Source organism: Haemaphysalis longicornis, unplaced genomic scaffold (genome assembly GCF_048455015.1).
Source record: "Haemaphysalis longicornis isolate Haplotype H1 unplaced genomic scaffold, Haemaphysalis longicornis Haplotype H1 scaffold_7, whole genome shotgun sequence".
In the NCBI taxonomy this organism is placed as follows: Eukaryota; Metazoa; Arthropoda; class Arachnida; order Ixodida; family Ixodidae; genus Haemaphysalis; species Haemaphysalis longicornis.
In genome coordinates, this window is record NW_027526422.1 from 3,298,793 (window position 1) to 3,323,590 (window position 24,798).

The following is a 24,798-nucleotide window of genomic DNA, read 5'->3' on the forward strand; positions in this document are numbered from 1 at the left end:
AGGCCACGCTGCACAACCCCATCGTTGAACCACCATCTCACATACCGTGCAGCACCAAGACTGATGCACAGAGAGCGGCAGGTAGGCAAGTTGCTTTGTCGTATGCGCCGGGTGCGCGACCAATGGCTCCTGCAGCTGCGATGGTTCGCTTAGCACGTTTCAGTTTTCCTGCTAGACCATAATGCTGCCTCACTCGCTCACGGCCTCCGTTGACATCACGCGAAACGTCATGAAATGGGGTGAGGAATGAAATGCACTTTTCAAGTGGTAATTTCTTGGCAATTAAAGCATCTTTCACCGCCGAATAAACAGAGAGAGCTTCGGGGCGGTTGAACTTTCGTCTGAGCCCAACTTGCTATTTGCCTTCACTGTCCCGTTAATGGGAGGCTTAGTGAAATCAGTATGCTTTTCTTCAACAAAGCATGCAGTACTGATTATGTATCCCACGAAGAAACATTTTTCTTAGCGGCCCAGAGCAGCAAAGGACGTGCGAGTTCGGGGAGGCACGACTCATTTGACCAAAACTAGAACCACTTGGTACGTGGCAGCAATGCATAGCCTGCATTCAATAGCGAGGCAGCATGCAGGCAACCGTGTGAGTGCGCCGTCACTGGTTACGTCGGGCTCCGCGGGATGGCGGTACTTGCCTGAGCTAAGCCCATGATATCGGTTGGACATTCCAAGCTCTAGTCCACTGAACGCAAAGTAATGCCTCGACTCCAATGTGAGCGCGATTAATAACAACTCTGTTGACACCACCCTCGAGAATCGGGTTGAAAAGGAGCAGACGACGCACGCTTGGTGTGAGGCTGCAGTGGCACAAGCCGCGTCATGCCCATGGCGCTTCGGCCATGTGTGTGGCCATTTCCAGTGTTGTCAAGCGAAGAAATTGACAGCTAAACTTTTCAATGAAGCCTGCTTCTGGTTTACCATTACGCAAACAGTGGGTGTAGCTGCCACTGTTTGTGTAATGAAATTGCTGAGAGGGAAATGAGGAAAGGAAATGTGTCGTTTGATTAGCCATTGCTCAGGAATTAAGGCATCTTTCATCACCGAATCAATGCTCAAATAGCTATCAGCCTCAAGCGCTGCCTCTAGGCGCACCACTGAAATCATCCTAGCGGCCCGTTTTGAAAGCAGCTGCAGGAGGCTCCGGCCCACTCCCCACTGTCGCCGCTGCTTTGGTGGCACGTTCGCGTTGGAAATGCACATTTATGGGGAGCAGTCACTCTGTTTGCAAATGTGGTGTATTTACTTGAGTGTACATGTTTCTGATGCAATCGTTGTGTGGTACATTCGGTCCGTATATGCGCCAGGTGTGTGTCACAGGCAGGAGTCACGAAGCTGGGATATGCATGGAGCTCACTGTAATTCCACTGCCCTGAAATTTACTAACGGTGTCTCCGTAAGCAGCGTTTTCTCGGATGGTCATGTGACGGTAATACATTACGACGTATATCGGTTTTGTGTGCTTACATAATCTAGCGAAGCACTCATACCAGCAGCACGCCAGTTATGCTTGCCAATGTAATACCTCAGATATTGATCACTACCCTGGACAAGCCAATGTGGCATAAATTTGACAAACATTCTATGAAAGAAGTACTACAAATGATGAAAAATTACACTCTGGAATCAGCACACAACAAAAAGTTATGCTGGGTCATTTTGTCACGAGGTGAGTGCGCACGAACATTTATCTGCTACATATATCCTCCATGAGCAGCGCAGCCAGAGGCTTAGAGAAAGCCGCATCCACGACTAAACGCTTCTTCGAAACATCATCATATGACCCAGGGAGCCTGCAGAGTCTAGCACAAACTGGAATCAGGGGGTCTTATCAGATACCATACTCTTCCAACGACACCTTCTATCACTTGTGAACTGCCTACCCTGTATACTTCAAGAAATGTGTTTGCCAAGCAATCAGCTGTTCGTTCAAGTAAAAAAACAAAAAAAAAAAAGTGATGTGCAGCTTGTGTGTGTTATATTACTACTAAATCATTCATTTCTTGACTTCGCTCTGCATTTGTACACAACAACAGTTTTGCATCCCCCTCCTGCTCCCCCCACCATGTCGATATGCATTTCGCATCTAGTTGGTCTGGCGAGTCATACCTGGCAAAGTTTAGACGAACGTATTTAGCATTTCTGTAGCCGCATTGGGTTTTTTCATTCTTGTACGAGCTGTTGTTTCTTCAGAACTTGAAGACTAATTATTTTTCTGGGGTTTCATTAACTTTCCTTGGTTCTTGCTATAAGGCGTAAGCGGGCACATATTTAATGACGCAGCCTTAAAACATACCTAGCATTTTCTGGCTTTATATTCTAATAAGAAGCGCAAGGTATTGTCAGTTATTGAGTAATCACATCCCCGAAACATTTCTTCTGCGGCGCATATATTCGAAACGAAGCCGCATTTGCTGTCCACACTGCAAAACGAAACCAACCTCTCACTGCCAGTATCAGGTCTAAATGAGGCAACAATAGAATGCACTTGTGCCTGATGTATTCGGAGGTGACAGTAGGGATATGCTGCTGCTGTCGCTGACGGCCGTAAGAGCGGCCAAGGAGCACGCAGAACCGCGTCCCCGGATAGCTGTTGGCATTTGAGCGCTCTACCAAGATGCATCTGTCTTTGGAAGTGCCCTTAACGCACTATTTGCTTACCGACATCAATATAACAACTTTTTTAGGGTGCGGAAAGGCTTAAAGAAGCGATAGCGAACCAAAACACTGCACGAGCCCCTAACCGCCGTGCAGCGCTCACCCCGCAAACGGTGAGAAGAAAAGGCGGCGGGCAGCACAGCGATTGCAAAGCCCGAGGCGTACAGGAAGGCGAGCCTTTCGCTTGAAACCCCCTTCAAAGCAGGCTGAGACACCCCTGCTGGGTTGCCCCCAACGACAAAGGGAGGCCAGCACCCGGCCACTCACCAGACATGTTGGCGCCAGCCATGATGCCCGTGACACCGCTGAACAGCACACCAAACACGATGGGGAAGGTGGTCATGGTCTTGGTGGTGTAGTCGATGGTGTAGGCAGCTGCAAGCAACACACGGGATAACGCCCGTAAGGCCTCGCTGAAGGCAGGTGTTTCCAAGTCACTGACGCGGGAAGATCCGTTCATTCACACTGCACATGACGGCATGTCTCATCCGGGAGCAGGATTACTCCAGCCCCCACCAGTCACCAGCCAGCGCTGTGTGCAGGCTGGGGGAATGGCGTGGCCTCCGCCGCTTCCCTGCCTCCACTTGCTCGGTTACGCTGCCTTTGCCAAAGCCCTTACCATCGCCGCCACCAAACTGCTTGCGCACCAAACTGTCCAAATATGACCCAGAAATGCCACACTGCTTTCCCACAGAACACATTTCCGCACACACTAGCGGGCTCAGTGTGTTGTGGCAAGGAAGCGCAGTTGTGTTTCTGCTAAGTGGGATTTTTTATACCATGCTTTGTACAATGTTTTACTTTTGCAGCCTAAGCTTTGGTCTAAGCCATGATATTGAAATTGCTGTGAGAGGGAGAAAAATTTTTTTTTTCCTCCAAGAATCTGTTACAGTGAAGGGATCGACCATGATTTTTTATAGTGTAATCGAAGATGGTCGAGTGCACTGCCTGGAACATTTGACATGGAATGACCCGGAAGTACGGACAAATGAAGCTTGTTGGGTCCTTTGTAGTGGAGCTGTTGCCCCCTCAGGATGCTGCCACGCCAAAACAAAAGAAGCACAATTGTAATGCTGCTTGTAAGAAACGTTTTCATCTCTCCAACTTAAGCAATTTTTTTTTGCAAGTGAACAGTTTTTTAAATTTGAAGGTAATAAAAACCAGTTTTTCTCGTGTTTTAATGTGAAAGAACAATTTAATTTTTACTACTCATTTTATAAAATTATGAAACATACAAACAAAAGGCCCTACACAATACACACCCACGATAGCTTTTCAGTGTTTGCAAACAGAAAATACAACTACTGAACATATAATAAATTTCCCCCGTTACTGACCTAATGTCATTCCGATTGACTCTGCTAAACTATAAATATAAACAAGAGTGGGTGTAACTTTCGAGGCGCATTAGCCGAAAACAAGTGCTTTTACTGGTAATGGTTCTTAGGAGAGACACCTCTGGAGCTGTACACTTTATTTGCTATTTTTTGTTACTCCTAAAAACTTGGGGTGAACATGACAATCCTTTCTGTATTTGTTGCTGGCGGAGATGTAATTTAAATGAAACAACTAACATTCAATTATGTGGATTTGACTATGAACACAAAATTAAATTTTTCAATCAAGATCAGGTAAGATTATTGGGTTGAAGCGCTGAAGCTACACCAGAGATTTGAGGCACACCGTAGCAGAAGGCTCCGGATTAACTTTGGCCAGCCAGGGATTTTAACGGTCCCGAAACCACGCTTTTCACCTCCTTCCGAAAGGTAGCCACTGCAGCTGAGATTGATTCAGCTGAGTCTTTGGGGTGAGCAGCCTTAGCCGCTGAGTCACCGCGGTGGGTCAAACTTTGAAGTCAAAGTTTTTGGGCAAAGAAACCAAAAAAAAGGCTCCAATCCACCCTGTGAAGGTGGTTGGACTGTGAAGCGGTAAACTACACCCACAACCATTACCCATGCTATGTCACTTGAATTCACACATGTGGCTCTACAAAGAGCGAGACCAGAGACTGTGGCAGCCATTACCTGGCTTTTGCGGGGGCAGTGTCTGCATAACCGAGTGACCGAACGCAGCAGCGACAGCGGAAATAAAATGGAGAGGAGCGTCTTTTGAAGGGTGAGGAGGAGGGCGGCACGCGCGGCTATGGCGCCATCTCTCTCGCTGCCTCCCCCTCACTTTTGTTTCATGCGTTCCCGCCAAGGCCCAAACACTTTCCTCAGACCCTGTTCCGTTCCCTACTAATCCAAACCCCGTGAACACCATTATCACAAATTATGGGGTTTACACTTCACATGAGGGCTTTGACTGAGCCCACGCAGTAGACCCGCTGCTGCGCTCGTTGAGGACACCGTCTGTCTCCCCATCTCCTCGTGTGGGTGTAGCTTAGTCGGTAAAACGAACGGGCTCTCGCTCAGTTTTTGTATTCGGGTACAGGTTCGATTCCTGGCGGTGCCAGTAATTTCTCCCAATTAGTGTGGGCGTTTTCTGCCGAGGCGGACAGGAAAATTCCCTCGGCTGGTCCCTGTGTGTTGGCGTGGGGCGGCCATCCGCAGGAACGAGGGACTGGCCAGAGCTGCACTCACACCAGATGTTGTTGGTGAAGGTGAGCCAGCTGAAGCCGGTGTAGGGTGCGTGGGTGATGTTGAGGTCGCGCATGTGCTGGTTCTCCTGGGGCAGCAGCACGTCAAAGGCCGGCTGCGCCAGGAAGCTCACCACCACAGACAGGGCGGACACGATGACCACCCCGAAGATGACCACCGTCGTCTTGGCAAACATGGCCGCCCCCACCAGGCACACCACCAGGTTCACAAAGTTCACCCCCGTGCCGTACAGAAGGTTGTACCAGAAGCCCTCGGGCAGCAGCCGCGCCACCCCGCCTGGTGGCCATCAGAGGGACATGCAAGGGAGGGCAACACGGGCCAGGCTCTCTGAAGAACGGCTGTTGTGAGGCAGCCACTTTCCCAGTTACAGCAAGGCGACAAGCACTTTGAGCCCCCAATTCTACACACTGCTTTGCGACAGTGCCTGCCATCCCCCCCTTCAAACTGACAGAAAACCAACACTCTGCAGCTCTGTGAAAGCAGTAGTTTGAAATAGATGAAAACTAGCTAGGAGCAACTGACGTTACCCAAAACTTGTACCTTAAAGGCCAACTGCTCTCAAATTTTTCTTTGTCCAAATTTGATCCAAAACAGCAGTCGAAGCTGTCAAAATCACATTGGCGAAATCCAAAGCTTCGTAAGCACACAGCACACTAGGTACCGTCGTTCAGAGTACCTCCATGCGAACGACGTTTGCACCTGGCGAAGAGTCGCCGAAACAAGTTCCAAGGAAACTGTGATGAAGGATGGGGAACCTGTCCCACAGAGCTCGCGCTTCTCCGGCGACTTGCACGGCACTCCGCCAGGCGCAGGGACGCGTTCGCCCGGGGTTTCTCTGCTACACCACCGCGCTGTACCGGCGTCGACACGACATATTTCCCACTAACCGCATAGGTAGCAATATCCACTTTTTTTTTTTTTTTCAGTGCAATAAAAGAGATTAGGAGCCTACAAACTATATGCGCGATTTCAAACGTCCTGGAACTAGCAAAACTCTTTTTACTTGGAAATAATATTTCTACTAAAAAAAATAGCGCGACCCGCACACTTGCCTTAAATTTGTCATCCCTATAGCATCTATCACAGAAAAAAGGATCTTTTATAAAATCTCGACCATTTGCCCTTCTGCATCCAATATTTGCAATATTTGGGCTGGGCCAACACCACCTTCATCCCTTAGACCTGTCCAAAGTTTTGCGACGTAACAAGAGTTGTTGTACACATGGGTATTGGCATTTCCGCAACTTTTGCCTCATTTCCTCAGTGAACCAAAATCAACCTTGCTCGTGGTAACAAATACATATGTACAAATATCGGCCGTCGTCTTCGCGAAGTGCGCAAGTTAACAAAGCCACTCCTCTCATAAACAATAAACTTTATTTTTTTTTATTCCCAAATGAAGTATTTACTTTTGTAGATCGTTCAACAGCACATGTCTGGTGAAAGTACAAAACAGCAGTAGATAGGTTAATTTTTCTCGTGTTTTAGTGCATCATTTAGCTGTGGAAGCTGGCTTATAGCTTTAGATACCTTTTACAATTCGATTCTCGATGTGCAGCGAGGCGAAAAATACTGGGCTGATATTCAAAAAGCTGTTTGCCCATAATGTATAGTCTAAATAGTGATTGATCTCCACCTGCCTGCGGTTTATTTCCTTAAAAGAGAGTGATGTGATAGCCGAGGCACCGACTAACCATAGCTGCTTTTCAATATCGTACGAGCAACTAGCATTGTAAATCAGGGCCCACTTTTTTACTCACAATGCCAAGGATTGCTACAACGGCAGTTATTCTGATGTAAAAAAGTTATTCTGATAATGGAACTCCAATATCCCGGGCACACGTTACTGGGAATTCTGTGGCAATAACAGTGCAAAACGCGACGTTACCATGCACATTTGAAGGCGGCTCTGAGCGGCTGTCACTTCCAGTGCGGCCACTCCGTTCCATCACACATGTCACGTCCGGCCGCCGGTAGTGGCAGCCTTTTCTATTCAGTTTCAGTTCCGAAAATGCCAATGTCGTGAGCCGTCTGCGTCCCTCGCGTTCATGTTTGAAATGTAGTATTTTGCATTTCGCACTCTTTGTGTGTACTATTAGATTACATTATTTTTACGTTGTCGAAAATTTGAGTGCAGTTGGCCTTTAACCCTTTCAGGGTCATGGATGTACATGTACGTCCTCTGCAAACACCTTCAAAATGGTCAGTAACATACATGTACGTCATCGTTTGTATGTTTAAAAAGCGCGTCTTTTACGCCAACTTCTCTTGCTTGGCATGTGCTGCCACACGGCGGAAATATGTCAAATAATTTCCTTGCACCGATGCCTCTTTTTTTTTTTTCATGATTTGCTTTAGTGGCGCGCCAGCTATCGCTTGCGCATCCGGTAACGTGGAGGCACGCTGGGTATCGCCCACCTAAAGCCCCTTACGCCCACCGGGCACCTCTCGCTTCTTGCACCTGCCCAAGACCAAGGGCGCCTGCGAAACTGAGGAGGCTCTTCTCTTCTTTTTTTGCATTTTCTAGGAGCGGTGCACCGTCTATCGCTTGCGCATCCGGCCGCACGCGCGGGCGCAGCAGCTGGTTTTGGTATCGTCCTCCGGGCGCTTCCTGCTTTTTGCGCCCGCGAAACTGATGTCTATCTGATTTCGATCCACTTAAAAGGTGCCGGCTTGTAACTCTCTCGTTTTTGTTCAGAATTTTTCTTGTGTTACTCATGAATAAACCACATGTATGTAACAACACAAACAATTTTTTTGCCACTTTATGGTCACCCTAAAAAAATTACGATAATTTTTTCTCGAAATATTCATCCAAAAAATTTAAATCGGCATTTAAACCAGGGGGTCACATTTGATAAAAAAAAATCGACCCTAAAAGGGTTTTTGAAAGTGGCCTCTAAGATTTTCCAAAGCTGCTGAACCACGGTGGTACTGATGTAATTTTTTGCAATTGTCCACACAGAAAGAACTCGCACAAAACTTTTCCTCAACTAAATTGCTATGCAGTACAATAATTCAATAGCCTGACCTTTCCTACCTGTTCCCCATTTTAAAGCCAACGCGACCGTGAGCACACTATGTATTTCAGACAATCTTGCAAAAAGGCGCAATAGAATAATGTCTACTACTGCCTCATAGATCCTCTTCTCATGTTCATTTATTGAGACTGTGCACGTATGCATAGACATCACAAGCGACAAATTTCCAGGCAGCGCTCACCAGAGGGTCCAAAGTTGTTCACCAGGCCCTCGACACATCCTGTGATGTACAGGGCACTGGAGAAGATGTTTGCAATGAAGAACAGGGTGCCGATGCTGCCACCAAATTCGGGGCCCAGGGCTCTGCTGATCATGACTGAAGCAGAGCAGGAGTCAAGGGCACACTTCTCTGCTCTCCTCTCCAAAGCTTTGACCAATCACCACCGAGAAAGCACTAAGATGGCCGCGGCCACTGCATGGCAATGACTTGCCCATCAACAGACGACTGGCGTTAATGACGCAATTGGACTATGTCTGCAATAATGCTGCAGCCCCAAACTTACGGCAAGGATTCATGTGCTTCCAAAGGTTGACGATTTTGTTGGCACAAGGACAGCGGAGGGCCAATAGCGCCAATAAAAAAACAGACAGGTTGAGGGGAAACGACATCAGGCATTTAGAGTAAAAGTGTTTAAAATACAATCAAGGTAACTGGTGTATACGGCCAGGTTACAGATAAAAGTGATTCATTAAAAAGACAAAGTGACTGTGGACCTGCTGTTGACTACGTGTGGTCAGAAATAAATGGGCTCTAAAAATTTAATCTGTTAAATACCTGAAAACACTAAGGAGGAATGCCGGGATTGTAAGCTAAAGAAAAAAACAATGAATGTAATGGTATTTTGTACAAGCGGAATTCTTTGTACCTTGGAATTCTTAACTGCTGGCTCTCATATATGTATGTATACTGTCACGGATGGCAATGGGAGCTTGACAGGAGGGAGGTTGAGAGGTGAAAACTGACTTTTCATTGCCAGCAATCACTAGAGCATCAAGCGAGGAAAGCAGCTGCCAAGCTTGCAAACACATGCCATCAGCACTCTTTTTATCAATCATCAATCACTTCGGTCAAAGGTTGATGACAATCGGGGACCGCTCACCGCATCACCGGTGGTACAAGCAATGCTGCAATGATTTGAACTGACAGCTGCGGCAATATATACATACCCCCACAAAAGAGTTCAGTCACTCTTACACACCGAAATTACTAAAGCTGCATTCCCTTTATTGTCAGGTACCCTTTCGGCCCGACACAGTAGTCATGCTAAGATTTCTTTCACCCTCTCCTAAGAGGCTCATTACCACCGTGCACCTCTAGATCTGTTCTGCTCATTCACTGCACTCACCTGGAGCCTATCGGCTGTTTTTAGCAGTTAGCCCTGCACTGGCGTTTCAGAGATAAAGCGCCAAATGGACACCGAAAAACAAAATAAAGAGCACAGCTTTTTTTTTTTTGTATGTTTCATTGCATGCGTGATACTTTCAACTGCACCTACCCCGCATCCCAATCCGAGTGTGCCAACCCTGTTATCCTGCAATGCACTTCAAGCAAAGAAAGGACAAAAACTCTGATCGGGCAAATTATCCCATTTATCGCTGGGAAGCGCTGATAGCAATGAAGGACGAAGGCGTGCCCCTTATCAGCAACCAACAATGGCCACTTCTGGCCGATAACCGGCAGTTAGAACACGAGGAGACAGCCCAAGCATCTCCTCGTGGGTGGAAACCTGTTACCCACACAGAAGAGGCAGCAAGGTTTAGCTCGGCTGGAGCTCTCATGCGAAACAACGAATGCTTTCTTGCGAGCATTAAATCAGCCACAGAAGCCAGCAAAACAACGTGAACAAACGCTGCTGCATTTCCTACACCCAAGAAATGTTAGGTTCGGTGGCTAGTGGCACTGAAGCTTAAAACTGAGCTTGAATATTGAAGATCTAAAGTTTTCACTCAACTTTCGTAACTTGAATGGCCACGAACTAAGATTACTACACTGACCTTTCATGTTCACGCTTTCCGGCCCACGCCAATTCAAATCGATGGTCGTTTATCGAAGTTTGCAAGTTCAAATTTCGACATTTTCCCAATCAAATTTGGAGCTTTCCGAGCATGCTCTGAGAGCTGGCTCCACCTATTGAGTAGAGTCACTTACATCCTCTTTGCTTTTGTTTCACTGCGCAGCGCCAATGTTTTTTAAACCACCACCAGAGTCATGTGACGGGCGCCCTGAAGATACAGCGATGGTGCCGACATCACATGCGACCACGCTGCAGAAACTTTGCATTTCTAGTGATTTGGTCAAGCTTACACGCGAATTTTCGGATGATATTGTCACGTAGCCAAGGACGAAGCAGTTGTTTGGAAAAGAAACAAGTTTATTGGAGCGAACTTGTGCTCCCCTAACAACTGAAAAGAATACAGAGGCGGCGAAGCAGTGGTCAACAAAGTGACGTTACGTGCGTCGGAGAGCGTCGCAGGATCGAATGCCCCGGCGTCCGCACTGCAGGCTTTTTATCTTTTGGCGCGCGTGGTTCTCGAAACGTCGATTCGCATCGAGAACATAGTAGATCCAAGAAGATTATTCTGGGCTGTTCACGTTAGATCGGAATGCTCTCCCTATCACAACAGATAACACATGCGGCACAGAAAGAAAGAATGGAACACGCGCTTCCCTTGGCGCAGAGATAACACAGACCGGCGCAGCCGGCGGTAAAAGCAAAACACAAATAAACAAACCCAATGTATGGTTCGCGGCATTACCCCCCCTCTAAGAGTGCATCGACCCGATGCTAACATAAGCGACAGTCCGAACAAATGAAAATAAAAGTTCGTCATCGTCCGTAGAAAGGTTTTAAGCGAACCACGTGGACGACTTCAGGCCGCGTGCGTTGTCGTGATGTGCCGGAGTCACCATCGGGGATCACTTCGTAGGAAAGTTGGCCAACACGTCGTAGAATCTGGTAGGGTCCGAAATACCGTCGCAAGAGCTTCTCACTGAGTCCGCGTCGTCGGATGGGAGTCCAAACCCACACACGATCCCCTGGTTGGTACTCGGCGTCTCGGCGTCGGAGGTTGTAGCGGCCCGCATCCACCAGCTGCTGGTTCGTTATACGAACTCGAGCGAGCTGGCGGGCCTCCTCCGCACGTTGAAGATATCCGTGGACGTCGGCGTTGAGGTCGTCGTCTTCTACGTGCGGAAGCATGGCGTCGAGCATCGTAGTCGGCCTTCTACCGTAGACAAGCTCGAACGGCGTCAGCTGCGTCGTCTCCTGGATAGCCGTGTTGTACGCAAACGTGACATACGGGAGCACTTCGTCCCAAGTCTTATGTTCAACGTCAACGTACATTGACAGCATATCTGCGATTGTCTTGTTCAGACGTTCTGTTAGTCCGTTCGTTTGGGGGTGGTACGCCGTCGTTCTTCGGTGATCCGTGTTGCTGTAGCGTAATACTCCTTGCATCAGCTCCGCAGTAAATGCCGTTCCACGGTCTGTGATTAGGACTTCCGGGGCTCCATGCCGCAGCACAACTTGGCTTACAAAGAACTTCGCCACTTCTTGTGCAGTCCCCCTCGGAAGAGCGGCGGTCTCTGCGTAGCGCGTCATGTAGTCTGTCGCTACGACAATCCACTTGTTCTGTGATCGTGACGTAGGGAACGGGCCTAAAAGGTCCATTCCAATCTGTTGAAATGGTCTCGATGGGACGGCGATCGGTTGCAGAAGTCCGGCGGGTCTTGTCGGCGGCGTTTTTCGTCGCTGGCAGTCACGGCAGCTCCGGACGTAGTGGGTGACGTCAGAGGTAAGGCCGGGCCAGTAGTACCTCGCCTTGATTTTTCCAATAGTGCGGGCTGTGCCCAGATGTCCGGAAGACGGGTCGTCGTGGCACGCTTCCAAAATTTCGTCACGAAGGTCCGCGGGGATGACGAGAAGGTAATTCGCTCTTGTTCCGGGGCTGAAATTCTTCTTCACAAGGACGGAGTTTCTCAGGCTGAATGCTGGTAAGCTGCGTTTGAAGGTCCTAGGAACGGCAACGTTGCATCCCTCGAGGTACTCGATTATGACGCGTAAGTCGGGATCAGCACGCTGCTGGGCGGCTAGGTCGCTCTCCGTCACAATCCCGAAGAACGCGCTGTCTTCATCAGAGTCTTGTGGTGGTGGGTCGACGGGGGCGCGGGACAGGCAGTCGGCGTCGGAGTGTTTCCTGCCGGATTTATAAACGACTGTAACGTCGAACTCCTGCAGGCGCAAGCTCCACCGCCCAAGACGGCCAGAGGGGTCCTTCAAATTGGCGAGCCAACACAGCGCATGGTGGTCTGTTACAACCTTGAATGGCCTTCCATACACGTATGGGCGAAATTTTGAAATCGCCCATATAATAGCCAGGCACTCTTTCTCAGAGGCAGAATAGTTTTTCTCCTCCTTCGACAGACCACGGCTGGCATAGGCGATTACCCTTTCGCAGCCGCTTTGCTTTTGGACAAGGACGGCACCCAAGCCTATATCACTGGCGTCGGTGTGCATTTCCGTTTCGGCATTTTCGTCGAAATGAGCGAGCACGGGCGGGCTTTGCAGGCGTTTTTGCAGCTCGCCGAATGCTTTTTCTTGGTCGTTTTCCCAGCTGAAAGGGGTGCTATCTTTCGTCAAGCGCGTGAGTGGCTCTGCAATTCGTGCGAAGTTTGCGACGAAGCGCCGGTAGTATGCGCACAGCCCGAGAAATCTTCGCACGCCCTTCTTGTCTTTCGGCCTTGGGAAGTTCGCAATGGCTGATGTTTTTGCCGGGTCAGGTAGGACTCCCGCGGCGTTGACGACGTGGCCCAAGAACTTGAGTTCCCCGTATGCGAAACGGCACTTTTCAGGCTTCAGCGTCAACCCCGACGTACGAATGGCTTCGAGTACAGACTCCAACCTTGCAAGGTGTTCGTCGAAAGTCCGGGCGAATACCACTACGTCGTCGAGGTATACGAGGCAGGTGTGCCACTTAAGGCCAGCTAGCACAGTGTCCATGACTCTTTGAAACGTCGCTGGTGCTGTGCACAGCCCAAACGGCATCACCTTGAACTCGTATAGGCCGTCTGGGGTTATAAATGCAGTCTTCTCTCGGTCTCTCTCGTCCACTTCAATTTGCCAGTAGCCGGTCTTCAGGTCCATCGATGAGAAGTACTTCGCGTGGCAGAGGTGGTCGAGGGCGTCGTCGATTCGGGGGAGGGGGTACACGTCCTTTTTCGTGATTTTGTTGAGTCGCCGGTAGTCAACACAAAACCTTAATGTGCCGTCTTTTTTCTTTACGAGTACGACGGGCGCAGCCCAGGGGCTTTTCGATGGCTGTATAATGTCGTCGCTGAGCATGTCGTCGACTTGAGTCCGGATGGCTTCCCGTTCGTGTGAAGAGACGCGGTACGGTGACTGTCGGGTAGGTCGGGCTCCGTCTTCGATTATTATTCGGTGCTTCGCTAGAGGGGTCTGACGTAGTTTTGCGCTCGACGAAAAACATTCGCTATAGCGACGCAGCAAAGCCAATAATTTTTTCCGTTGTTCTTGCGGTAGCGCCGGATTCACGTCGAATGGCTGCGGGAGCTTGAAGGTTTCTACGGGTGTGCGTTCAAAGTCGGCGACCGCGATCACATTACTTGCTTCTTGCGTTTCTTCGAGGAACGCAACTGCAGCTCCCTTGTTTAAATGCTGGTACTCTTCGGTGAAATTAGTGACCAAAACGTGAGATTGGCGTTGCTTGAAGTGCGCAATGCCTCTTGCGACGGAGACACCGCGGTCGAGAAGCAACTTTCGATCACTCTCTACGATAGCGTCGATGTCAGAAGCAGCATCCTCACAGTAGACGGCGATCATCAAGCTTGCGCGGGGTGGCAGGGTGATGTGATCGTCGGCGATCCTGACAGCAGCACGGTGATCGGGGTTCGGCTGCGGCGTCGTGGAGTGATCGGAGGAAAATGTTATCGACTTGGTCTGCAGGTCAATTATTGCGCCGTTGTCCGTCAAAAAGTCCATTCCGAGAATCACGTCGCGGGAGCAGTTAGGCAGAACGACGAACGCCGCAGGGTACGTTGTGCCGTCTATGGTGACGCGCGATGTGCACGTTCCACTTGGCGTCACGAGGTGGCCTCCTGCTGTGCGTATGTGCGGACCGTCCCATCGGGTCATAACTTTCTTCAGCTTAGACGCAAATGGTCCGCTCATTACGGAGTAGTCGGCTCCCGTGTCTACGAGGGCGACTACATCAAAACCGTCGATGGACACCTTGACGTCGGATGCCGCCTTCCTCGAGTTCCGGGTGCGTCGGGGCGTCGCATCTCGGCTTGTGCGTGTTGACGGTCGTGCACTGTGCGTCGTCGTTGTCCACGTCTTCTCAGCGGACGTCTCGGTCAGGTCGGGTAAGCGTCGCGGCGTATAGCTGTCGTCGTGTTCGGGAGTCTCGTCAGGGTTAGGTCGGGTCGTCGGGATGAAGGCATGTCGTGAATCACTGTCTTCGGCGAGTCCTTGCGTCGTTGGAGGGTTTTCATTTTTCCGCCGTTGTGCAACTTTACCTCCCGAAGTTGCTGCTTTTAGTTTCCCCCGCGTGGGCTGGGGGACCTTCCACGTGAGAAGTCAGCAGTGCTGCGGCGGTTCGGTGACTGATACGGGTAGGGCGACGGTGAACGGTTGAAGCGAGCTGGTCCTCGGTTGGTGTTGGAGAGGTATTCTTCGATCTCAGTAGGGCGCTGGCCGTATCGGGGGCGTGGGGCGTCGACGGAGAACCCTCGCAAACCGAGCCTCTTGTATGGGCAGCGACGGTAAATGTGGTCGGCCTCTCCGCAGTGGTAGCACAGAGGACGGTTATCGGGAGTTCGCCATACGTCCGTCTTCCTCGGCGTCTGGTTTCGGGCTACCGGTGGTCGGGCGGGTGACAGTGGGCGGCGGTACGGCGGGGCCTCTTGACGGCGTGTTGGAGCAGGGCGGGGTCGACGAACAGCCGCGAAGTATGTCATAGCTTGTAGCTCTTGGGGTACCTCGGATGGCGTAGAGGTTCCCAACGCTTGTTGCACTTCTTCTCTAATGACGTCGGTGAGAGAAGCGACTTGGGCCTGCGGCGGCGTTGGGAGAAGTTTCCGCAGCTCCTCTCTCACTATTGCGCGGATAGTCTCGCGTAGGCTGTCGGCCGGGATCCGCGTGCTGCCAAAGTCGTTCGCATTGGCCGCGCCAACAAAGTTGCGGTCATACTGCTTAGCACGCATTTCGAGGGCTTTCTCAATGGTGCTGGCTTCGGTCACAAATTCGGCGACGGTTTTGGGCGGATTTCGGACAAGTCCGGCAAACAGTTCCTCCTTCACTCCGCGCATTAAGAAGCGCAACTTCTTTTCTTCCGTCATTTCGGGATCCGCGCGGCGAAATAGCTGCTTCATCTCCTCAACGAAGATCAAGACGCCTTCATTGGGGTGTTGCGTGCGCGTTTCCAACAAAAGGGCGGCTCTTTCTTTCCGCACGACGGTAGTGAAGGTCTTAGTGAACTCGCTTTTGAACTGAGCCCAGTTTGTCAAGGAGCTCTCGTGGTTCTCGAACCAAGTGCGAGCCGAATCTTCCAAGTAAAAGAAAACGTGCCGGAACGTTTCTGCGTCGTCCCACCTGTTGAACTTCCGGACGCGCTCCAGTTTCTCCAACCATTCTTCTGGGTCTTCTGCGGGGGCTCCTCGGAATGATGGCGGTTCCCGTGGCTGCTGCAGAACGACAGGAGGATTGGCTTGGTTGAGCATGGTGCTGGTTGCGACGTTTTTCTTCTTCGTCTTCTCCGGCAGTAGACCGAACTCGGGTGGTAAATCTTGCACGCGGAGGCTGGCTCTTGTTGGACTGGCTTGGCGGCTTCCAGAGGTTGTAGTGGGCATGAAGGGTGCGTACCCAGCACCTCCACCAGATGTCACGTAGCCAAGGACGAAGCAGTTGTTTGGAAAAGAAACAAGTTTATTGGAGCGAACTTGTGCTCCCCTAACAACTGAAAAGAATACAGAGGCGGCGAAGCAGTGGTCAACAAAGTGACGTTACGTGCGTCGGAGAGCGTCGCAGGATCGAATGCCCCGGCGTCCGCACTGCAGGCTTTTTATCTTTTGGCGCGCGTGGTTCTCGAAACGTCGATTCGCATCGAGAACATAGTAGATCCAAGAAGATTATTCTGGGCTGTTCACGTTAGATCGGAATGCTCTCCCTATCACAACAGATAACACATGCGGCACAGAAAGAAAGAATGGAACACGCGCTTCCCTTGGCGCAGAGATAACACAGACCGGCGCAGCCGGCGGTAAAAGCAAAACACAAATAAACAAACCCAATGTATGGTTCGCGGCAATATTAGCACTACTGACTCCGAGGACAACTTTTATTCGCCGGGTTTTAGTATGCAAAGTGAAATGGCATAAAACTAGCCAGGAACCTGATACCTATATTCAACACGAGCCCTAGAAAATGCAGATGTATCGGAACTGCAAGTTGCACTATGAACAAAAAAGGGTGGAGCAGTTAGTCCGTGTTTTCTGCAACGCATGCGCGGCCAACCTGTGTTTCACAAGTTTGAGAAACTGCTTTAACCAGTGGCACTAAACCCACTAGGGCTGGTTTCTTTCTTTTTTTTTTTTTTTTTTTTTGCAAGTAAAAAAATTTACAGTTAGGCATTTGATATCTGGAGAAGTTTTGCACTGCTAGTACGAGTACAAAACGTATACCTTCCATTTTTGTGTTTATCTGTGTGGAGCAACACCAACATTTTTGCTTATTTTTTGTGCGTCGTAAAATGCTTCAGTACAGCTTTATTTCCACAGAAATATTCTTATTTTAAACAATTACCGCTGCAAAGAAAATCTACCCTTCTAAATTTTGATACCATACACTTATATGTTACATAATTTTTCGTGACCAGCAAAAAATGATTTGCTAAACTAGCCAAAATAACTGCTTTTCCCATGACGACAAAACACAAGTCTGGTTCATTAAAAGCACTGCTTTGCCCAACAACACTGATGCCAAATTTATCCCAAGCTTTGAACAGATAATCGAGATGTCAAAGACAGTGGCGATTCCCAGCCACTTTGCGGCGATTTCTCTAGGACGCCACAGAACCCTGTTTGTGCAATCGGCGGACGCTCACCGGGGCCACCGCCAAGAAGCATGACGGGGCGATTATAGTGAAGTCCCTAGTTCCACTTGATCGCATCACTTGAATGCTAGTGTGCAGTTAACATGCTGGCACCTGTGCCTTTAGCGCTGGCCTCTGCCGAGTCTATCCTGCTCCTATTATGTCATTGCAATGCAAAATCCGAGTTCTTCAGTATTCGTTGCACTTTTTCTGCTAAGAAATGCCATTCATGGCTGGAATGGAGCTAAACCAGGGGCCAGTTCTCCCAAACCGAACAAACTTGTATTTTGTCTTCATGGCCTCTCTAAGGTCACACCAAGCATGTTTTGCTAGACCTGGTTTTGAGCAACGTTGATGAAACTGCACGACATGGCAAGAATTAATTTTCTGGCCTTGTTTCCCCCCCCCCCCCCCTTTTTTTTTACTATATGGTATTTACGAAATTCGCATTGGTAACAACTAGCCTCCTGTGGTGGTTTGAAGTTATAGTCACGATTTCAAGTTTTTTCTTTACTGCAATTTACTGGATTAAAGGGGCACTGGCACCAATTTTCGGTGTTAATGTGATTAGACAGTTTGCTTCCTTTACTCAACAGGATAACCTGGCTGAAATGAGCGGCCTGCAACACGTAGAACACACTTCAATTTATCTCATTCATCGTGCCATTGGAACAGCACACGAATTCTTTTCCATGAATAGGAAAAGAAGTAACATAGCCATGTGCTTCCAACACTCGTCAGAAACTCACGACGTCATGTCACACGTGTCCCGGAGAGCAGCGACAGGGCGCTGGCGCATTCACGAACTGATGCAGGTACAGCCCGAGCTACAGGCATAACCACTGCCCAGACAGGCACTCCTGCCAAAAGTTATCGCCCAGAATCATAATAGACGTCGCCACAAGGACTTTTACTGAAAGCGGCCATCCAATTTCTGCCGCAATGGTAGGTCTAAACGACTGCAAGCATCTCAGCCGCTCAGCCACTCAGCAGGGCGGTTGAAACAACGGCTCCACCAGCCTCCGCAGTGTTCTGACATTCACGCAAAACAGCGAGGTCATACCGTGGTTTTGTCACATACGCCCTCCAGGCTGGAAGCACAGGAAACCAAAACGGATGATTTTCAGGCCATTCAATGTAATTAATTACCGTACGCTCAAATATATTTAAGGTGCTCTTCCAAGTTCGCCAGGCCATTAAGCATCGATAAAAGCAACAGACAAGAAACAAAATTTTGGTGTCAGTACCCCTTTTTTTTTACTAAAATTGTAGGCCTGGCTTAACACTATCCTCTTACCAGCCACCAAACTTCTTCAAATTGTTACTTCGATTTGAATGATCTGCTATTAATAAAATGCACAGTAAACTTTTATTATGGCAAATCCCTTGGAACGGTAAAGTGTCATATCCTTTTAAGAAATGCTTCGTTCGGGGTGCACACTCTCTATGCACTGCAGTGGGGACCATAATGAAATGCCTCAAATAAGAAGGTGACAGCACTCATTACTTTTATCCATGCCTTTTCTAGCCAGTGCCCAATACAAGCATGAGGTTCAGTCAACAACAAAATGTAGTTATTCGGAGCCCATGGTGTTACTCTTTAACAGGAAAATTGTGGAGGAACATTTTACCGCACCCGAAACTGAGCAAGTTGAATCGCTACCTTTGTGGTTTTGTAGCTGGGTGTTAACAGGCTTTGTAAGCGACATTTTGCAGGCTTGCAAACAAATCTTGCTTTTCGAGCACTTGTAAGATTTGAACAGGAGTGCAAATAAACACTTTGCGCGCAACAGAACATTTCTGCTCATTGTAAGGGTACAATTTAAGAAGCGTGGTTCACAACACCGTAAACCTGCAAGTCCCATTGCTCAAATCTGACCACGCGCAAGTTGACAGCACTGGCCCTGCTAAAAATTTAATTCGCAACTTCAATTACGGTGAAAGCCTTAAATAACTGCTATGACAGCTTCATTCATCAAATCTGTCTTCAAGGTCACTAAACTTCAAAATACTTTGAAATAACTACAGCTGCAAGCAAGCTACTTCCGTTTGAATATTTGCATTCATACCTGCGTGCTCATTGAGACAAACATTTTATGTTGCCTTCAGAATGCAACAGAATTAGCATATGCACCTGTAGTGAATGTGGGATAATGGAAGTGCTGTGAGCTTTTCAGGGCCTTTACACCATCCTAAAAATGCAGTTATGCATCATGTTAACAAGGAAAGCAACTGAAACTGCATGTACCCAAGATTGGGGCTTGCTGGTTCATCTTGGGGAAAGTGCTTGCCACAAACCATGACACAGAGTTTCCCCGTCATCACTTCAGCCGTTCAGCGATTCCCTGCTGATTGACCACTTTTTACGCATAGTAACGCACGATTAGAAAAACTGGACTCGGGCATACCACCCTTTTCGACATGTTATTGACATGTCATGTGCACTTGAGGCAAAAACAGACATGGCACACAGCATGTATTCACGTGCTATCACTTGGCGGGCACCCACTAGAGCAGTGCGACACCGTCGCCACCTATAGGTCAAACTCGCGGCGAGCAGTCGCGATACCAGAGTGCCACGAGTGGCCCAAGCGGGACGTGCACACACGACCGGCCAAATGCAGAGGATACAGTAGGCGCCACCACCTTCCACGGCACCGTTGGTGGAGATGGCACAGATGGAGAGCACGGTGAAGAACAGGATGGAGTAGGCAAGCACGATCTCAACCAAGCACTCGAGCAGGCCGGAGTGGCCGATGAGGAAGCCTGCCAAAGAAAAGAACGCTCTGAGAAACAACCATTTGCCGTTTGCACAGTGCATCAGGTCCACAGCGCACTTCCTTTTTTTTCACGTGTATGTAATTGCCAAGGTTGATAACCTGTCTGAGTAGTCACAGCAAGTTTGTAGTGGTTTCCAAGGGCAATTAGCACGTGGCATTATAGTGATGTGCTGGCCCCAAGGGGAATAATTTTGTGTCCACTCATACAGTAGCCGACCGACTTGCTGGATATTCCGGACTTTTTGAGCAACCGCTAGTTGTCTCATATGAGGAATGTATATGAACAACAGTTATTTCGGACAAAATAAAGCCAAAAGTTTGATTTTTCGGACAAAATTTTCCGTGACAGGGCCATGGTACAACTTCAGGACGGCGTCATTTTGAATCCTAAGCCACCTGGCTAGCTTCGGATTGGAAGGGGACTTTCTTGACTACCGCCGAGGCAAGAAACCTTTATCTTGGAGGTCATAATTTTGCATGTAGTCTGCGGCGGAAGAAATCTCTAAAGCCGGAAAGGGGTCATACGTGGCCAGTTTTTTACTTATACCCTGGTCACACGGGCACTTTCAATCTGGATAGATGCGAAGCGCAATTGACTTTTAGAGCGCACTCGACGCACTGCGGCTGCTACCCGGCATGTTTCAATCCTGATCGAGAAGTTGCACCGGTTGCACTCATGTACACCAGATGGCACTAAAAATGTACATCACGACCGGTGTCTGGTAACTTCGCGCGGTCGTAGGAATACGTAACTGTATAAATGTTACGGCACGCTTATTTGGGTCAAGTTATTTGAGACAATTTGCGGCGTTAGTTGAAATTTTCACCTTCTGTGCCATTACTCAGCGGGAATAAGAGTATCGCCACTTTCGTTCGATCGTGCTCGGAAGCCTCGATCACACTTGGGGAGCCAGGATTGAGTTCGAGTGGGATCGGGCTTGATCGCAATTGAAGCTGCCATGCCACAGCATCCGATCCGGATTGGGTTCGATCTGCATCAACTCAATTGCAGATGAAAGTGCCCACGTGACAAAGGTATCAGGCACCACTTCCTTTAGTCACCACGTGACGCAATCTGAAAAGCAACATCATCAGGTTTGTCCCGAACCATTTGCGACTTGTTCAGTCCAACTCAGATGAAATAAAGTTCGTTTCTGTGATTCACGAATTTTTCGGTCTGCTCTTTTATTCAGACTATTTTTCGTTCCCCTCCAGGCCCGAAAAATCTGTCGGCTACTGTAGTGCAGGTGATGCCAGCTTCACCAAATTGGACGCTCACAAAATTGGGAATTTTGTAGAAACAAAGACGCGATACAGTCTGAAGCAGCAGGAAGGTAATTTCTGAGCAAAAAATTTCGTGTTATTTAGCCTTGGACAGTTGGTAAATAAATGTGCTATGCACTTAGATCAGATCCAGCAAGCAACAGCTGCCTCTAACTACCTACCACACTGCGCTCATCTTTTCTACATTGGCTGACTTTTCATGACTACTAAACCAAATCACAGAACCGCTTACTTTACACTTTTAAGCCTGTTCAAAAGTTTTGTGGCATAGGATTATCATATGATCAATTTTGGCTAGCAAATCAATCCTGGAAACACATTAAGTGCACTTCAACTGTTGGGGCATCAGCAGGCGGTTCAAAAAATTTGACTCAAGTTTCGTAACAAAAGTTTTAAACTATTTAAAGACTCAGAACCAGTAATACAAATAATTGTTTTTATTCAATTCATATGCGATCCAAAGGCTGTGCATCCAAATGTTTTCAAACATTCCATAGCATTCTTCTAAGCCAGGTGGGACGTATTTGGGCATTTGAACAATTTCCTTTCACTGCTGCGACAAGAAAAAACCTTTGGCGGCAGTGAAAACTGCGCTTCAAGCCCTGACACCACTGCAATTACAGAGGTGGCTGAGTCAGAGGAGGTAGTCATTACTAGCGAGGAAAAAAACGCCCAAGTGAGTGATACCTCTGTGCCACAACAAATCTAACTTCATTAAAAGCAAACAAATTTAGCTGTAAATGATATTTGGCTTGGCCATGCGCACCTACACGGAGAAAGAAATGTCATTTGATGACAGCAGTCACGATTAGCAAATGCGCAGAATCGCAAAATTCTAATGTCGACGCGTCCAAAATGTGTTTACCCCTTTTAATTTTTGGAAGCCTAAAGAAATAAACTTTTCCTTAAAATAAAATAATGCGCGCCAATCCACCCTGTGAAGGTGGCTGGAAAGCAAAGCTGTAAACGACACCCACAACGATCAACCATGCGACGCCACTTGAATTCACATATGTGGCTCTACAAAGAGTGAAACCAGAGATAGGAGAAATGTACTTAACCATACCCTTGATTACTTCAAAAAGATTTTCTTCACTAAGGTTAAGTCAATGCATGATCCCCGAATTGTGGTTGGTTGAGTTGTATTGGTGAAGCACATGAGTGGAAATAGAATTAAAGGCAGCTCAAACCTGGTGTTAGACAATTTCACTTTTCCTCCGTCTCAGCCGCCGCCGATGGAGGCGACGAGATTCGTGGCAAAGACAGAGGAGAAGTGAAATGCCACACTTTGGTGTGAAGTTCCTTTATTTTTACGAAGTCCCAGCGCATGCGCAAGGCTTGCACACGGCTGCTACACGTGCCGTGGGTGGAGCGCACAGCGGCGCGAGATGTTGCGTGACGATACCACGTGGCATTGAGCGAGCGCGCAGGGGGTGAAGCCGCAGCTGTGGTCAGCAAGTACACCGCCTGTTTCCCCCTCCTCTGCGCGCGCTCGTGGGAGGTTCCCGTTTGAACCCGCTCCCATTTCATCCTTCCCGCTTGTTCCCTCCCGTTTCAACCCGGCGCAAAACGACCTTCCCAATTCACCCTTTCCCATTTGAACCCGTTCCCATTTGAACCTTCTCATTTGCTCCGTGCCGCTTCAACCCGCTACAAAACGCCCTTCCCGTTTCGCATTTTCCCACTTAGCCCCTTCCCGGAATAACGAACCCAGTTTCGACTTAGGCGTGCGGTTTTCGAAATTATACTTACGTCCGACTGTATATTAACCTAAAAAAAAAAAAAGACGTTACGGCTGGCGGAGCCAAAGTATGCAGACGCCCTATTAACCTGCAACCTATTCGCAATGGTCTGTTTTACGATACACGGTGCCAAATAAAAAACAACACGTAGGTTGCTACGTTACGTCCGACCCCGTACAGTGTTGGTGAATTACAGCTGAAACCACACCCACCCGTCTTCTTCTGCATTGGTCGAGCGGTCTGGAACGTGTTGCTCGCATGCGTACTCCGCGGCAGCGATGATAGTTCCAGCCCCTACAGTTGCATATACGAATGCATATACCACTACGGTTGCATACACTACTTATATGCAACACATACAAAAAAAGAAAGGACGAGAATTAACAAAATAGAACCTTTCCGCGGTCGCAGTGCCACTTTGTAGCGTCCGGACCTCTTGCCGAAAATGAAGTTGCGTGTTTTAACAAATGCGACTATTAATTTATTAGGGGTAGTACAGGGCTACTGTTTTATTTCTACGCAGGAAAAAGATCTCGCGAAATATAATTACCAAATCTAGCAAACTACAGAAAAAAACGTATTTTATGAACGTGGTAACTATTATGGACCAAGCCAGTGGTACCGTCAATTTTAATGTGTGGCCAAGGGTCACTTTATATGCACATATCTGTAAAAGAATGGCCATTGAAGTCTAAAGCTGAAATTTTTGCTTGGAGGAAATGGTTCGCACAAATTTTTCATCCAGGCGTTAAGAACACCCCAAGCTGTGTTCTCTTGCGTGTACCTTTTACTGATAATACATAGGCGGGCACGCAGTACATGGAAAAGCAAAAGCAAACATTTAGGTAGTTATCCGTCCATAACACAGAGTTTTAGCATATCGTTGCCGTGTTTGCGTCACCATTTACAGTGTTACCGGTTCGCACACCGTTTGTGGCTTGCGTATTCCGGCCGCCACAGTGCAAGTTGCGGCATCTGAAGAATTAGTTTCAAAGCAAATCACGCATAATTTTGTTGCTGTAGTTCGCAATGACTGTAGTTGTTTTGAGAATACTGTAGCCATCGCCTGTAGAGCTATCATCGGTATTCAGTGGCGTGGAATGCATGCAGGCAACCAAGTTTGCGCCACCATATCTGTGGCCAAGCGTCTGTTGCTAGGCGACGTTGTGCGCACGGCCCGCAGATCAGGCACCCCTCTTCTCTTCTATGCAATCGTGTGAGTGCGCCGTCACTCGTTACGTCGGGCTCCGCGGGATGGCGGCACTTGTCCGTGCTAAGCACGACTGTGAAACACATGACTGTGTTTCACGTTACGAACTCTTCGCCGAACACAAAGTATTGCGTCGAGTTCACTGTGAGTGCGATTAATAACATCTCTGTTGGTGCCACAGTTTAGAATCGGATTGGAATGGAGCAGATGACGCACGCCGGTGTCTTTTTTTTTTGCTTCGGCGTGCGGCCGCAGTGGCCCAGGCTGCGCCGTGTCCGTGGCGCATTGGCCATGTCTGTGGCCGTTTCCAGTGTTGCCGAGCGAAGAAATTGACCGCTAAACTTTTCAACGAATACAGTCTATAAA

The 24,798-nt window shown here is 48.6% G+C and overlaps 1 protein-coding gene across 1 annotated transcript in view; it reads right to left on the reverse strand.

The window, feature by feature from the left end:
• The window catches only part of LOC144144316 (solute carrier family 12 member 9), a 49,519-nt gene that overhangs the window by 20,923 nt on the left and 3,798 nt on the right, over positions 1-24,798 (reverse strand). The window contains exons 2-5 of the mRNA XM_077675701.1: positions 20,048-20,182; positions 8,490-8,624; positions 5,250-5,543; positions 2,935-3,042 (exon numbers count right to left, since the gene is read on the reverse strand). Coding sequence (XP_077531827.1) covers positions 2,935-3,042; positions 5,250-5,543; positions 8,490-8,624; positions 20,048-20,182 — 672 coding nt within the window. The remainder of the gene's footprint in view (positions 1-2,934; positions 3,043-5,249; positions 5,544-8,489; positions 8,625-20,047; positions 20,183-24,798) is intronic.